The sequence below is a fragment of the Melitaea cinxia genome, chromosome 11, assembly GCF_905220565.1.
Source record: "Melitaea cinxia chromosome 11, ilMelCinx1.1, whole genome shotgun sequence".
NCBI lineage: Eukaryota > Metazoa > Arthropoda > Insecta > Lepidoptera > Nymphalidae > Melitaea > Melitaea cinxia.
In genome coordinates, this window is record NC_059404.1 from 4504583 (window position 1) to 4520905 (window position 16323).

A 16323-nucleotide genomic window follows, 5' to 3' on the forward strand; every position below is an offset into this window, starting at 1 on the left:
ATGCGATCATGATACGCGGATACGGTGATCGGATCGTGCAAATAATACATGTCTAGACCCGGCTTAATGATTTTTTTTTGTTTTGTTACAGGTATTTAATTACAGGAGCTTCTTTTAAGTCTTTAGCTTTTAGCTATCGTATGGGATTCACTACCGTGCGTAATATAGTCCACGAAACCTGTAAAGCAATATTTACTGTATTAAGGTCGACTGCATTGCCGAAACCCACGAGCCAACAATGGCAGTCAATTGCAACCGACTTTGATAAATTTTGGAATTTTCCTAACTGCATTGGGGCAATAGATGGTAAGCATTTCAAGATTAGAGCTCCTAATAACAGTGGAAGTATGTATATCAACTACAAGAAGTTTTTTAGCATCGTTTTATTAGCTGTCGTGGATGCAAAATACAAATTTGTGATTGTAGATGTCGGAGCATATGGTCGAAATAGCGATGGCGGTATACTCCAAAGCTCTAAATTTGGTTCGAAACTACGTAATGGGTTTTTATGCATACCACCGGAAAAGGCTTTACCACATTCAACTCAAAAATTACCCCACGTATTTGTCGCCGATGAAGCCTTTCCACTAACAGAAAATATTATGAGACCATACCCCTCACATCTTTTAAATGATGAAAAAAAAAGGATATTCAATTATCGCTTAAGTAGAGCACGGCGTATTGTAGAAAATGCTTTTGGGATGTTACAAGAAAGATTTGAATTATTTCAAAAAGGTATAAAAGTTCAACCAAAGTACATTAACAACATCATACTAGCAAGCACGTGTTTGCATAACTTTATCATTGATGGTCATTCTATGGAGGCGCTTAGCTCTAATACTAATAATGCAATCGATAGAACCAATGATACAGTGTTCAACAATCTCGAAGGGATGGTTGTAAGAGATTGTTTCACGGAATATTTTTCTAATGTTGGTAACGTGTACTGGCAAAATAAAATTGTTAATAGATGTTAGCTTCTATTTTTGACAATAAATAAGTAAAAAATAACTTACGGGTTTTATTCATTTCTTCTGCAATTTTCAGCCATGCGTTCCTTTTCATATGTTGATCCATGTAGAAACGGGAGGACACATTGTAGATACACTCATGCGAACGAACCAGATTAATAAGCTTTTCTTCATCCATTTTTCCGTATTTTACGTGAAAGTAATATTATTATATCGCGTACGCACGTGCTAATCACTTTTCATGCGCAGTCAGTGTTGTGAGAGACAGACATAAAATGGCGCGCGCCAGTGTGTTTTCTCCCTCCCTTGCCCCCGCGCACAGACCGGACTGCGCCCCACCGAAATGCTGCACAAGTTTCAACCTTATTTCAACTATCTAGCAATCATAATTCCTCGACCCCAAAGTGACCCACACGTCTCGCGGGATGCAATGGCGCGCCGCGTCATCCCGTGGAATGAAAAAGCAAGACACGTCATGCCGCCGCATTCTGTGGCGTGTCGTGTCATGCCGCAGCATCCTGCGGCACGTTGCGGCATCGTGGTACCAAAATAAAGTAACATAAATTCTAAACTCATTGAAATAAGGTTCAAAATAACTTAATTAGTGTTAAAATCCTTTGCTATGACGCACCGTGCCGTGCCGGCAATGGGCGCCGGCCTTTATGGCTAATTAGCCATTTCTTCCAGACAACCCGTAGGCATTTAGAACAAACCTATTCACTAAGACATTTTAGCAGTGATTGAATTTTAAGCATTTATAACATTGTAATACCAGAAGGATATAAGTGTGTACTTTATATCTCTATCAGTCTAATAAAATATATTCAGGTAGAGAAGTACCTGAAAATGTTATTGTTATGGTTGACATAAAGTTAAATTGTTTTTTTTTGCGTTTCATAAATCTACGTATTCCAACGTCTCTATCACAGCAAATTTTTTCAAATAATTCTTTGTTTCCTATTTCTTTAGGAATATAGCTAATAACACCTACCCTTCCCACCGAGGATCCAGGTATATATGCCCTTAAATTATGTTCTAATAAGCATCGGGATTTCAGGAAGTCGTTGGCTAAAGCTGCCTGTTTAAAAGATATTGTAATTTTATTTGCATTAATTAATTCTTCCTCGTTCATGAACCCCCTTGATATTTCCGAAATATTTGGAGAGGTTCAAGGGATTAAGTTACCAAAATTTATTTCCTTAACTAAATATTCTATGTAAACTACAAAGTTCCCATTTGAAATATTATCGGGATATTGTCTTGTGTATCCGTTTTTGATGTATGGCTTATTACTTATCTATAGTCAGAGTCGTAATTCTTCTTTTTTTACTGGATATGAACTTCACCGATCTCTCCTCCTCATCTCTATCGCTTTCTCCTTGAATTTTTATTATTTAACTATTAAATTTACTAAAAATACTATTAAATTAATTTTATTACAACAAAAGAGACCTCATCTGTAGTGTTTTCAAATTATTGCCATAACCAAAGTAATGAAAAAAAAATTTTTTTAATCGATTAGTTGCAGAAGATTTTTGAAGATTGTAGCATTTAGTCAAGTTGAAAAAAAACGTTGCGACACTAGTCATTGAGCTGAACTATTTCTAGCACAGCTAAATATAGAATAGCTGACGATAAAAACCATTGAGTAAATTAAAAATGTTAACATACGGAGTCGAGACGTGGACACTGACGAAGAGGTAACGAAGAGGACTGGTCCACAAATTTAAAGTTGAGCGCAACTAGCAATGAAACGGGCTATGCTTGGAGTTTCTCTCAAAGATAGGATTAGAAATTAAACTATCCGCGAGAGAACGAAAATAACCGACGTAGCCCACAGAATTAACAAGTTGAAGTGGCAGTGGGTTGGTAATCTGTGTAGCAGGACCGATGGCCGTTGGAGTAGACGGGTCCTGGAGTGGAGTCCGCGTCTTGGCAAACGCAGTGTGAAACGTCCTCCGGTCCGTTGGACCGACGATCTACGTAAGATTGCCGGTGTAGTCTGGATGAGGATTGCGGAAGACCGGGATGACTGGCGCGAACTTGGGGAGGCCTATGTCCAGCAGTGCATAAATTAGGTAAAGTATAGCATGATTTAAAATTTGTTTCTTTGTTCTTGAATAGACATCAACGTTTAAAGACTGATGAGTTTTAATTAGCAGTACAGTTAGTATATTTTTTTTTTGTTTGGGTTTTTATTTAAAAAGCAAGGTGTATTGTGAAAAAATTCTCATTGAAATTGGTTTGTATCATTTAATCGCCCTAAAAATGTACAATACAGATGCCGACATTCCCAAACAGCATAACAAGTGTAAAGTCGATGACAATACTCACACGCAACATGCAATTAACTGGCTTTAAAAATTATTATCACCGGCTTTCGACACAATTATACTGAGAATATACGCATAACATGATTTGGATAACAGTCTACAATGTATCAGGAATAGGAATAATTAAATGTTTACGTACAATATTTTATTGCAGATTTTTTTATACTACATAATTAAATAAATTGCGTTTCCTGATGATGCACTGAAAGTGTAACACTTAACACATAAGTCCTCGCACCACTATGAGGGTGAGGTTTCACACATTCGATTCCACGGCCGTCCACTCCAGATAGTATACACTGAAACCTCATCTAGGATGGCAGTAGTAGTGTTCTTAAAAGTAATTAGCTTAGAAAGCAAACAACAGCAAGAATGCCATCATAAGACAGAAGAGACCCATGGCCTCAGACAGGGCGAAACCCAAGATGGCGTATGAGAAAAGTTGCTGCTTGAGGGAGGGATTCCTGGCATAACCGATGATGAGGGAGCCGAACACCGTTCCAATACCAGCACCTGGAAAATAAAAACGTAAAAATTAGAAACATAATTAATACAAGTTTGTTGAATAGAATTACATAATCTAAATCAATTAAATTTTTATAAAGGGATTAGATAAACACTAAAACAATTTCATTACATTATTATACACTACTGTAATGGATTTAATTATGAAAGTTACATTAAAATTGTCTTGAAACTTATAATTTTTTTATAGTATCAACAGAAATAGTTTTATATAAACCATATCATTTATAAGTACTCACCCTGTATAACCAACACCTCATACAAATAATATTTTCAATGTACACATGCATTATAATTAAGGTGCCCAAATCTCACAATTATAATATACACTGTACAAAAAAAAAGCTTAAAAATATTAATTAAAAAGCAAATAGCATTAGGAAGGCAATCATCAAACAGAAAAGGCCCATAGCTTCAGATAGTGCAAATCCGAGGATAGCATATGAAAAGATTTGTTGCTTGAGTGAAGGATTACGTGCATAGCCAATGATTAAACATCCAAACACCACACCAATTCCAATACCTGTTGGGTGAAACCAGAAATAAGGCAACTGAAAATAATAATAAACTAAACTACCCTTTTTTTAAAACATGGCTTGACATATTAATATAAAAGTAATACTGTATTGAGATAAATATAGATACTTGGTTTTCAACCTTTCTAAATAGAAAGGTAAACTAATTTATGAATGCCTGAAAAATTAAGAAGTACATTGTACTTGTTATGCAATCCTAAGAGGTTACATAAATTCCTCCTTTTGGTTGACAATCGAATTATACCCATTTTGGATTATCTTTTAATTATGGTTTTAAAATTTTAGTATGTACAAGTGCTTTTAGATAATATGTTAGTTTAGTTGACAAAACACAAGAAATGGCATGCAATGAAGATTATACAAATAATCATGGCGACCAAGCAAGACAATTGATTTTGGTGTAAGACTTACCAGATCCTGCAACTCCGACTGTGGCAGCACCAGCTCCAATGAATTTGGCAGCTGAGTCAATGTCCTTCGTGACCGAGGTGGTTTGGAAAGAGCGGACAGCCGAGAGCTGGGTGGGGGCGGCTGGGACAATCTGTGTCTGGGTAGGCACCACCGCTAATGGCCTCAAAGAAGCTGTGTTGCTGAAGATCTATAACACATACCAATTCGAACATCAAACATTTTTATTCAAATAAAAATAGTGAAATTTAATTAAAAAAGAAGAAAAATTATTAAGGTGACACTTATTTTATTTATACTTTGGCACAAATTTGTGTATTATCTGAAAAAATAAGTTAAAACTTCATTGCCTCAGATATCTGCTTGTTGTTATGTAAGACCTAAACTTGATACTGAAAATCAATGATCTATCAACATTATGATAATCAGGTTATCTTTAAATCAACTGGTATTTTAAGTAATATTTTAAATTAATCAATCAAATTAATTATAATGTAATTGTAGGTATATTGAAGTAGTTTACAGTTTAACTGTTTCTCATTAAGTTTCTCACTTAATTTAATGAAAATACTTATACAATTAATGTTCTGTTATTCTAACTAGAATTATAATACGGATAAGGGTTACTTACAGCAGACCTGGCTGCAGGGGCGATCAATCTAGCAGCAGACAGCATTTTTTTGTTAATTTGGGTGCGGCGATCGAGAACTGAAATAAATACCGCACTGGTAAACGAGAAGATACTTTACTTAACGCGATTTGTAGTAAATTAGCTATAGAGACTTGACAGTTTGACCGCAGAGGGTTACGTAATTTACTGGGGCTATGTAACGGAGTCAGATAAGTTTATTAAATATCTACGAATTTACGTAAGTAACAAAATTTTAAGACTAAGCACAGATAGTTAAATTAGGAACAGATATATTATAATATAAAATACGCGGAAGGCGGCGGAAAATGGCTGAATCGGCGAGCTATACAGGTTCAAATTCAATGACTATCTTCAATGATAACTTACAAAATCACTGTAAAATATTTGCACCGGGACACACTATGCGCTTTTCTTTAATGATATTACCACTTCGTATTAGACAATGATATAAGATTTGTACACTTATTCACGATTAGATAGTTCACAATTTCTGTGACACTTACCAAAGAACACCGAGAAGGAGGAGACCGGCCTTTGGAATGTTCAATTTCTGAGTGGTCGAGTTACACAGAGTATAAATTCTGAGCTCGTGCCTCGTATTGGCTGTTTTGCGCAGTATGCGTAACTTCCTCACGGCGCAGCCAACTATTGATCGGAATGCGCGAATGACATAGGCGTAAAATACTTACTACTTTAAATATGATGTAAAGGTAAGTAAAGCTATTATATTTAAGATACAAAATATTTTTTTGATTTTTAAATAGGTTCAAATATAGTTTTCAGTAATATTATTTTATAAATAAAACTTACACTTTAGTATATATTTTTGGACGAATACAGTTCTTCGTTTGACTAGTCCATTATTCTACATTCGACATGGCCGTCTTTATGCTGAACATATGTAAATTTAACGGATGTGGCATAACATTTCCACGACTTTCGGACTTAATTGAACACATCGAAGATGTCCATATCGGTGAGTATCAAATATTTTTTATTCTAATCATCCATAATTCTCATCTCATGCTTGCAAAAATTACGTTGACCCTCCCATAATACGTCTTATCAATATATCAAAGTTGCCAACATTGATTAACTTCAAGCTGTAAAATACGAATTAAATGCGGGAATATTTATTTTAATATATAGAATGCTAGAAATAATTCTTCGTTGATTAACGTCTGCACTAACAAAATAATGTTTTTCGACCCTATTTATAATTGTAAACATTGAACAGCTGATGCGATTCAGAAGTGGCAACGTTGAAAATTGAACATATAATACAGCATGTAACTCGCGGTTTTGCGTTTTGAATGTTTCAGATTACGATCCCGCAGTCGTTGAGCAAAAGGAAGCTTCACAACCTGCATGTATACCACTGAGCTATGTGTTGAAATTCTTTACGGAAGCATCGAGGCGGGAAATTCAAAACATGCCAGCGGCAGCCGACGTGCGTAGGCGCTTGCTCTCTGCACCGAAAACTCCTTCAGTGAGAAGCAGTACACCTACAGGTTATTGATAAATCTAATGACTTAACATTAATGTACGTTGAGGTTAAATAATTGCTATTTAGTTGTTTAAGATTGTAATTATATTTTCAAATACAATCTACATGGTTATTATCACACAATAATCATTTAATTTTGTACTGTTTTAAATAGAAATATTATAATATGAAAATTTGATACTTGAGTACATAAATAGATAAGTACACGTAAGGTTTAATAATTTATCTTTTTAGATAAAAAAATAGGTAAAAAAACTTTTTAAGTTAAACGGTTTTATGTTAAACATACATTGCAATGTTTAAGATAAATGTACTAAAAACCAAAAAATAATAAAATAGATACAGTCGTGGGAATTATAAACATATGCATAGACTAGACTAAAATAAAACCGTGGGGCACGTCAATTGTCTACAATCGTTGATTAAAATGTTTGTTTTGTAATGTTACACTATAATTAGGCAGTTGTTCAACCGACAAAGATGGACGTGTGATAAGTAGGGCTAGAATGTGGAAATAAGCTAGCAAGCTCGATTATAAGCGAGTTTTAGGGTTTCATAGTGGTGAGCGAGTAGTACTTTTATCATATGTTTTGTCGATTAAAGACAAACTACGAGCAGTGAAACGATTCCTCGCCAGCCAGCAGTGTGAATGTCCAACGATAAACTTGTTGAAACATCTCTTTTATTTACATGGAGTGTATAACTATTGGAATTTCCATGAGCAAGAAAATAGTAAGTAATTTCCTCACCGTCTGCGGGCCAACTGCCTATTTTAACGACGAATTAAACGATTCTTCTATCGCAAATTAAGTCGATAATTTGTAGACAATTGACGTGCCCCACGGTTTTATTTTAGTCTAGTCTATGCATATGTTTATAATTCCCACGACTGTATCTATTTTATTATTTTTTGGTTTTTAGTACATTTATCTTAAACATTGCAATGTATGTTTAACATAAAACCGTTTAACTTAAAAAGTTTTTTTACCTATTTTTATTTTCTAGTTTTTAGTTTTTATTTCGCATTCTGTTTAATTCATTTAGTGCTTCATTATTGCAAGGCCCATCTTAAATATTGAGGTTGTATAGTGCACTGTATTCTTCTTGTCAAGCCCTTTTATTTGATACCCATATTGGTGGGATTGATAAAAAATTGTTATCAGACATTTGGTAGCGGCGGCCAGCTTAGATTTCAATTTTGCATAGTAAATTGTATTCTACTTGTTGAGACCTTTCATTTGATACCCATGTTGATGGGATTGATAAAACCTAAGTTATCCGCCATTTTGTAGAGGCCGCCATCTTGGATTTTAATTTTATATAGTACATTGATTATACTGGTTGAGCACTTTCATTTGATACTGATTGACATTTGACATTGATTATGGGATCGATAAAACCTACGTTATCCGCTATTTTGTAGCGGCCGCCATCTTGTATTTCAATTTTTTTATAGTATATTGTATTCTGCTTGTTGAGCCCTTTCATTTGATACCCATATTGATGGGATTGATAAAACCTACGTTATCCGCCATTTTGTAGCGGCCGCCATCTTGGATTTCAATTTTTTATAGTATATTGTATTCTGCTTGTTGAGCCCTTTCATTTGATACTCATATTGATGAGATTAATAAAACATAAATTATCCGCCATTTTGTAGCGGCGGCCATCTTGAATTTATAATGATAATGAATAAACATAATTGTATTGTCACCAAAATCCAAAGTGTATACAAAATTTCAGATTAATCGGTTGACAGGAAGAGGGTGAAATTTGAATTACTAAATTTGACCCAAGAATAAATAATAAAAAATAAAAAAACAAACGGGGTGAGCTAAATAAAACCGTTTAAAAACAACACAACAGTTACATATTTAAGCTAAGATCTAGACTAGGAAAAACCGAATTAGAAAAACCGAATTATGAGATTTTGGGTGTGGAGGGCGGAGGGTGTAGGCGAATCTATACAAGGTAACACTGTCACACCTCAAAACCCCATGGTTATGGAGATATCCATGGTTAAAGTTTTGAGGTTAGAAGAAGAATTTAAAGCTATTATAATACCTTTGAGCTCGTACTGTTTGCATTGTGTGACAAATCGACACTTTTAAACAAAACAACGCGTCAGACATAATATTCTAATAAAATTAGTAACATTGCGTGCTAGAATATAGGTTTAGAAATTCGAAAAATACCCAAAACCGAATCGGAGCACCCCACTGTCCACGTGGTCTTGGTCTGTCCTACCCCTAGAGTGTTTTTTATGCCGCGGAGGCGCGGAGGGAGGGCAGCCCTCGCCCGCCGTTCGAAAGCGCGCGAACGAATGCGTAGAGGAGCGGCTGAGGCTCCGCTGCGGAACGGAGCATGAGTGAGCGTGCTTTCGCATGCAAGGGCGGAAGGGCTGCACTTCCCGCAGCGCCGGAGCCAAGCGTTTCTCTAACTTTAAAGGTGGCAGATTAATTTGAAAAAACGCGTGTGAAATTTGAAAATAACGTGTGAAAGCTACGAAATTCTTCTTCTAACCTCAAAACTTTAACCATGGATATCTCCATAACCATGGGGTTTTGAGGTGTGACAGTGGTACCAGGGGTAGCGTTCATTTCGTTTCCAAAAATTTGGAGCAGCCCGTCTGGGGAAGTAACACTCGACCTTGCGGAAGGTTTTACCTAAATAACATTGCTCTCAAGTAGCGTTGTATTCCTGTGGTGAGTAAGGTGGCCAGAGTGTTGCAGGCGTCTAAATTCTACGGTAACCGCTTACCATCTCGCTTATTTGAAAACCCAGCGGTATAAAATAAAAAGGAGTGTGCTTTAGACCACACCACTCAAGTAAAACTTTCTATATTCACTGATTTATATCTCCTTTTCAACTTCCTTTCGCCTCGCTCTATCACACTTTTAGTTACGTTCTCGTCTCGCATTCACCAGCTTACTCCCCAAGTCCAGCGTAGGTAAAGAAGTTTTATTATAAAAAATTACGTATTACAGGTAGCGAGGTAGATGAGGACGAGCTCATGAGCCCTTCAGAAGACAGCAACGACTCTTGGACCACAGTAGAAGAGTACAGCTCCGAGTTTATATTGCGGTATGGGGTCAAGTAAGTTATTTATAACTAACACGTAACCAAATACAATTTTATTGATTCAGGGACGACTCCTTCTTTGGAGCAGCCGACTGGGCAACCTCATCTTAGAAGAGGATCGCAGCCACATAATACTGCTCTCAAGTTGCAATGCTTTCATTATGTGATTTAAATATAAATCGTTAATATGAGTCGAATTTAGGAGATAGACTTTTTTTAAACGATTCGTTTTGCTCACGGACAATTTAATTTGTGTCCACATCATTTTTTTAATATAGGGACCGGATTTTAATAATTGTCGGTAACTAAATGTTGACGAATGATACTTTTTTAAAGATTTATTTCGACATCTTGGACCATGTATATATTATATTTATAAGTTTTAGTAATTCGTTGTAAGATATGCGCGTATGTTCCGATTAGTCGCGCTTTTCATATCACTGAACTTTCGATTGCTTTATATATTAGTAAAATCTTGTGAAGAAAAACATTGCAGAAATTTGGATGTTTAGGCACTATATGGAGTAGGTATGGGATGCGTCAGTGAACAGTGAAGTGTTGGAAAGAAACCTTGTTTATCAATGATCATAAACTAAATATGCTCTAGCTATTATAAGAGCAATTTGTTATTTATATTTCTAAGATTTTCTCATGTTTATTTCAGAATGAACGCCAATGCATCATCAGGAATTTTAGGTCCCGCTGCCCAAGAGAAGCCCTTCGCTTGTCCAGTACCGGGTTGTAAGAAGCGATATAAAAATGTTAATGGCATTAAGTACCACTCCAAGAATGGACACAAGAAAGACGGCAAGTAAGTATATTGGATTATGGCATACAATTTTTTGTAATTATTTTTTTTAAATAAAATATTTAGTATAATTTAGCCTTGACCGTTAGGTTAGGTTAGCGTGCTTAAAGCTTTGATAATACACGTTTTGAAACCAATTATAAATCAAAATCACATTGGTTGGGTCTACCATAGTGAATTTTATTATTACTCCATCGTAACTGAGGTAGGGCACAGCAGGAAATATTTTTGAGTAGGATTTCTCTTAATCTGGAGAAGTACCTCGCCCTTACAGGAGATTATTATATGCTAAATAATACTGCTTTAAAATCAGTGTTGTGGTCTTGTGGTGAGTTAGATGGTCAGAGTTCTTGCGATGCTTCTGCTATTGCAGGCGTCTATAAGCTACGGTAATTGCTTACTATCAGGTGAGCCCCGTACGCTCGTTTACCGACCTGGTTGTTTAAAAAAAATCATATGATTGGAAATTATTCTTCGTTGTAATAGTCTAAGATCCGAACTTGACACTACACACACTTGACGACTTTCACTAATCTGTTTGATGAAAAAAAATATAATTTATATTTACTTTCGTATATTAAAAAATAAATATCCAACGGGTTGGCTGAAAAACTTATGGCTCGATCTTCAACTGAAATATTTTATTTTATTTTATTGTCGATCAATAGCATATTAAAGTTTTGTACATAGAAAGTATCCAGTCGTGCCCACTGCAGCTACGTTTAGGCAAAAACTGTTATCTGGGCCTAAAAAACGTCTCACAGCCCAAGAATATTTCTGGAAGAAATGGGTATTTTTTGAATTTCCTTACGTAACACTATACGGTCTTTTGACCGAGATATAAAATTAGTATAATAATTAGTTTTAATTAATATACTTATATGTTATAAGTATTTGATAACAGTAAAATAGTGGTAGGTATGTCTTAAAATTCATAGTAGATATTATATAACTTGTAGAAGTGAACATTAGTAAACCGATAAATTTCTTATATTATATTTGATTGTAATTGACGACACGTTGACGCAGCGATCACAGCACTGGCTGTTGCGCTAACGTTCGATCGCCGTACATGACAAACTTTTATATTGGCCATATATAGATGTTTGTGGTAGTCTGGGCGTTTGTGCTTGTATATTGTGTTTCCGGACCCCCGACATAGGAGATAATCCTACTGGGGGCTGTTGAGTGTGAAGCGTTTATTATTATTATAATTTCTAGAATTACTGGTATATACAATAGTTTCTCATTCATAATTTACCTATCACTTAGTGCTCTAGAATTGTGTGCAATTATACAATGTAAGTACTGTTAGTAATGATTATTAATTGTATACATTTGGTTAACTATTCAAATATTTTATTTCCAGGGTAAAAAAGGCATACAAATGCCAATGCGGCAAAAGCTACAAAACAGCGCAAGGGCTTAAAAGTCACTCGATATCGCAGCACATCGTCCCAACCCCTAGTGAGGCGAGGGCCAATATTCCCAAAATACCAAACTTTGTAGTAACCGCCTCTCCAGCTTCCCGCCCTAATAACCCCCCACTAGACAACATTGATACGACAAAACTGGTCCGTATCTATGATACAATTAAAGCCAAAGATCTTCCTTCATTCACTATTCCAAAACATAACCTCACTCATCTGAATATAATAGCTGCGAATCAGAGCCAAAGTCTAAGACATTCAGTATTGTTGACGCCTAATTCGTCTCCAGTTACTAATATCGATAGAATCAAATACGACCGATCTCCAAAAGTGACCGTTACTCAGGAAGTGTCATATGACGTCACGAGTCTGTCTATGCCCAGTGATCGTAGAGGCTAAATCTAGCTAATCTAGCTAGATAGCGTTTATAATTTTAGATTAATCACGCAGTTCCTATATAACTAAAAAGTCCTAATTTTTTCTTTTTGTTTTGTTGAAGGTGTTGATTTAACTTGGGAAGTTACGTTTATTTTAATTGTATTTTTTCAGCAAGACAGATTAATTTTAGAAGACAAAAAAGTTAGTGTTGCTTTAAAATTCAAATTGAATGTGTTATTGTATCTTTTTGTAAAAAATTCGAGAAAACACAAAAAAATGTGTATTTCTAACTGAATTATAATTAGGCATGGAGATATAAAAATGAGTACTCGTGCTTTTAGTGTTTATTTAAGAAAGTGATATGGACTAGACTTATGCAAATGAGCAAAACCTGCACATTCATATTTCATTTTCAAAATACCTTTATATCTATGTTTTATTCATTATAGAAGTTTATTTTATTGTTAAGTTTTTTAAAAGATTAGTTTGCTGTGATTGAAATTTATATGTAAATTTTTAACCAAAGTGACTAAAATCGCTAGTTTAGCGTAAATCCAAAGGATTGTGTAGAGTATAGTTTTATAATTTTTATTCTGTGCAATATACCCTAAGTTTTGCTTTTATCGCGTCAAAGGATTTTCATATCTATTACGACAGGGTAATATATATTTGAGTGGTAAAGTCCTTTGAGCTTAAGCTCCTTAATATTGGAAGTATTTTTCTTAAAAAAAAAAAAAAAATGTCATTGTTTGCAACTTCTCGTGCCATCTCATATTTTACACTCTGTGTACTTAATGTGTATTTCACGCTTAAAAAATTCGTGTCATACGTGTCGTCGATTTTGTATTTAATTATTAAAAAATTGAAAAAATAAATAAATAGCATTTGCTGTTAATATCTAGGATAATGAATCATACTCGTAAATGTGATAATATACTTTAGAAGAAAAAATACAAAAAAAATGCTTGTAAGCGTATACTATATTAATGGTAATAGTTGTAAGTCCTGATAATTTATCCTGTCACAGGATGTAATGTGCTTAACTATTTCCTCAACTGTAATGTTAATACTATGTAAATAGTAATGAGTTACGAAGTAATCGTAAGTTTTATCTGAACGTTTCTGTAACATAATGACATATGACGTAACATTTTTATTAAACGGTTATTTTGCATAACGAACCCTTCTTTAAATACAGTAACCGGTCTTTATTATATTTCATGGAAATTTCACGCTTAAGATTTCATGAAGTTTTGTTTGCTTGCCAAATACGTGGATTTCTTGTTATTTTCGTTTTCATTACCATTATTAAACTATTCTAATGATGTCATGTATTAGATACTCATAAATATTAAACGAATCTTAATGTAATTAGGTAAAAGTTGGTTTCGTGTTTTATAAGGATGGAATGTGTTAGTTAGTTTTGTGTTTTTTTTTTTTTAAATATCGTTTGCATGTTCATTTTGCGAATATTTAATACCGTTGTTGATCGAAAATGTTTCGAATGATAGAAAGACGATTAATTTTTTTTTTGTATATAATTGTGGATGGAAATGGCATTTGTTTTTTAAAAAGGGTAGAGGTGCTATGGAACAAGGGAATTGGAAAACGTTACAAGAGTAACGTTTATTTTTAAATAGAGGGTAGTTGAAGAAATAGGTGTTTAACGGGTAAAATGTGTGATATTTGGAATGAAGCTGGCAAAGTGAATGTTGAAAAGAATTGATATCTCATTTTTGTTGTCTATTGACATTCTTTGAGTTCTTGACAGCCCTTTAAAATACATAATATGTATGTAGAATTTTTTCTTCATGGCTATACTCGTATATAGTCGGTTTAAATTTTTTGTTTCTTATATTATTTTCTTATATTCTAATTTCTTATAATTTAATTGAGATGGTTAAATTATTAAAAATTTGGAATAATTCAACTAAATTATTGAGCTATTTCTTTTTAAAAGAGGATATATATTATTTACATATAAATATATACATAGAAATTGAATGATTTTACAATGGGAAATTAGTTTCAAAAAAAGAAACGAAAAAAAAAAAAAACTGACGAAGCTTTAAAATTTTATCATAAACTTTTTAATGGCGATGAAAATGTTCGCAAATTGTTAAAACCTTTTTGTTCGGTTTTAATTTTAGTACATATATTTATTTCAATTCAGTTTGGGTAGTTCTTATAAAGGGCTTGTGATATAACATTAAGTTTTATTGTATGATTGTCCGTCCTCGATATTAGAAATTTATCCTAAATAATTTTTGTTCTCGAAGATATTAACTGCATGTCTAATTTAATGTTCTAAACATTATTGATGCGTTTATTTAAGTATGATCACACTTAGAAATTAATATATAAATATTTATAGGATATTTGATTATGGCGTCAATTTCTTTTTAAGCCTCAACGCACATTGTAAGGATTTTTCGCTAAGAAAAATTGTTACGCGAACATATTTGTCCACTGTTTACTTTTTGAATATACATGCCTGCCTTTTACATTCGACTTGCCTACCTTAAAGTGGCGTCAGATGTATATTAATGCATGAATTTTTTATAAGAATTTTGATAGACGCTTGAAGTAAAATTACTAGGATTAACCTTATACTAGTGATCATTGGAACATTTTAGGTGAAATAATAGTTTGTGCGATGAGGCTTAATCTAAAATGTTTTAACAGATAACAATTAACCTCTAAATTACTTTTACAGTGAAATGCATATGTTAAGACTGTTGGAATGCCTATTAAGATAGTTTTATACGCTATGTATCAAACATTGTCTTTCAGGCTAAACTTGTTTTAATATCGTAATAGAAGTAACGATCACAGTCGCCAATCGTGTCTGCCATCTTGGTCTCACCTTATCGTTAGTCAAATACCTGAAATTTATGTGTACATAATATATATGTAGTACTAGTTTGTTTCTTTCATAATTTATTTTATTTATTAATATATGTACATTATTCCATTAAGACTGATTGTTAAATAAATATTTATGAACATACCGTGTAATTTTAGAATGGATTTTTTTAAATTAAACCTAGTTTTTTTTTATTGTAAAAAATAATACAAAAGTCGATTCCATGTTAAAATTACACGATTGTTTTTCTTTCTTGTTATTATTTAATTCTTTAACCATAGAAAGACATGGTGTGCTCATTTTATTAGTTTTTTGTTCTAAATGTGACTGAAATGTGTGCTGTTTGATAACTATTAGTACTACTGCATTGTAGGGGCGTAAAGAAAATTTGGCACTAATTTTTTACTAACTTCTTTTGCAAACGAGTAACGTGAACAAAATTTAAAAGTAAATAATAGCGATCATTATCCGAATAAGGATTACGCTTATTCTGTATCCTACGATGCCATGCTTTGAGCTTTAATGAATAATTGCTAGTCGTGACGAAATTAAAACGGCAACTTTTTAATATTGACAAGTGATGTTACTTAAAAACAAAAAAAAATGACCAATTTTCGAGTGTAATGTAGGATGGATTTTGTAAAGAAAGGAAAAGATTGACATTTCAACTGATTGATGGTTCCAATTTTATCGTTATGATACTGAAAATATGATATTCTTCCATGCTAAACAAAACGTTCTTCTTATACATTAATCCATAAATGGTTGTGAGTAATATACCTATGATGTTTTGATTATATTGTACTTCAAGTTCTTACATTCGTCGTT

The 16323-nt window shown here is 33.7% G+C and overlaps 3 protein-coding genes across 4 annotated transcripts; 2 read left to right on the forward strand and 1 right to left on the reverse strand.

Moving 5' to 3' along the window:
- On the forward strand, positions 1–1011 carry LOC123657775. The gene is made up of 2 exons (XM_045593288.1): positions 1–306; positions 427–1011. Exons 1-2 carry the CDS (start codon positions 141–143, stop codon positions 975–977), a joined length of 717 nt encoding a protein of 238 aa, XP_045449244.1. The 5' UTR covers positions 1–140; the 3' UTR covers positions 978–1011.
- A 2193-nt stretch (positions 1012–3204) lies between these two features.
- Positions 3205–6037, reverse strand: LOC123657565 (ATP synthase lipid-binding protein, mitochondrial). 2 transcript variants are annotated; one of them, XM_045593088.1, is made up of 4 exons: positions 5929–6037; positions 5405–5481; positions 4777–4963; positions 3205–3817 (listed from the first exon to the last, which is right to left on the reverse strand). In XM_045593088.1, exons 2-4 carry the CDS (start codon positions 5447–5449, stop codon positions 3654–3656), a joined length of 396 nt encoding a protein of 131 aa, XP_045449044.1. In that variant the 5' UTR covers positions 5450–5481; positions 5929–6037; the 3' UTR covers positions 3205–3653. The 2 variants fall into 2 exon arrangements, with proteins under 2 accessions (XP_045449044.1, XP_045449046.1); XM_045593090.1 differs by lacking the exon at positions 5929–6037 and adding an exon at positions 5792–5815.
- Positions 6038–6277: 240 nt separating this feature from the next.
- On the forward strand, positions 6278–13810 carry LOC123657566 (juxtaposed with another zinc finger protein 1). Its single transcript, XM_045593091.1, has 5 exons — positions 6278–6401; positions 6748–6936; positions 9920–10028; positions 10678–10824; positions 12191–13810. The coding sequence occupies exons 1-5, from the start codon at positions 6302–6304 to the stop codon at positions 12648–12650; spliced, it is 1005 nt and encodes a 334-aa protein (XP_045449047.1). The 5' UTR covers positions 6278–6301; the 3' UTR covers positions 12651–13810.
- The last annotated feature ends 2513 nt before the right edge of the window (positions 13811–16323 follow it).

Excerpts from the sequence above, each read along its gene's own strand:
- LOC123657565 (XM_045593088.1), bottom strand. The coding sequence starts at position 5,449 with ATGCTGTCTGCTGCTAGATTGATCGCCCCTGCAGCCAGGTCTGCT. Across the intron at positions 4,964-5,404 it reads CCCCTGCAGCCAGGTCTGCT|ATCTTCAGCAACACAGCTTC; the intron begins GTAAGTAACCCT and ends TATGTGTTATAG. Across the intron at positions 3,818-4,776 it reads AGTCGGAGTTGCAGGATCTG|GTGCTGGTATTGGAACGGTG; the intron begins GTAAGTCTTACA and ends TTTATTTTCCAG.
- LOC123657775 (XM_045593288.1), top strand. The coding sequence starts at position 141 with ATGGGATTCACTACCGTGCGTAATATAGTCCACGAAACCTGTAAAGCA. Across the intron at positions 307-426 it reads CTGCATTGGGGCAATAGATG|ATGTCGGAGCATATGGTCGA; the intron begins GTAAGCATTTCA and ends TTGTGATTGTAG.
- LOC123657566 (XM_045593091.1), top strand. The coding sequence starts at position 6,302 with ATGGCCGTCTTTATGCTGAACATATGTAAATTTAACGGATGTGGCATA. Across the intron at positions 10,029-10,677 it reads ATATTGCGGTATGGGGTCAA|AATGAACGCCAATGCATCAT; the intron begins GTAAGTTATTTA and ends TGTTTATTTCAG. Across the intron at positions 10,825-12,190 it reads GGACACAAGAAAGACGGCAA|GGTAAAAAAGGCATACAAAT; the intron begins GTAAGTATATTG and ends TTTTATTTCCAG.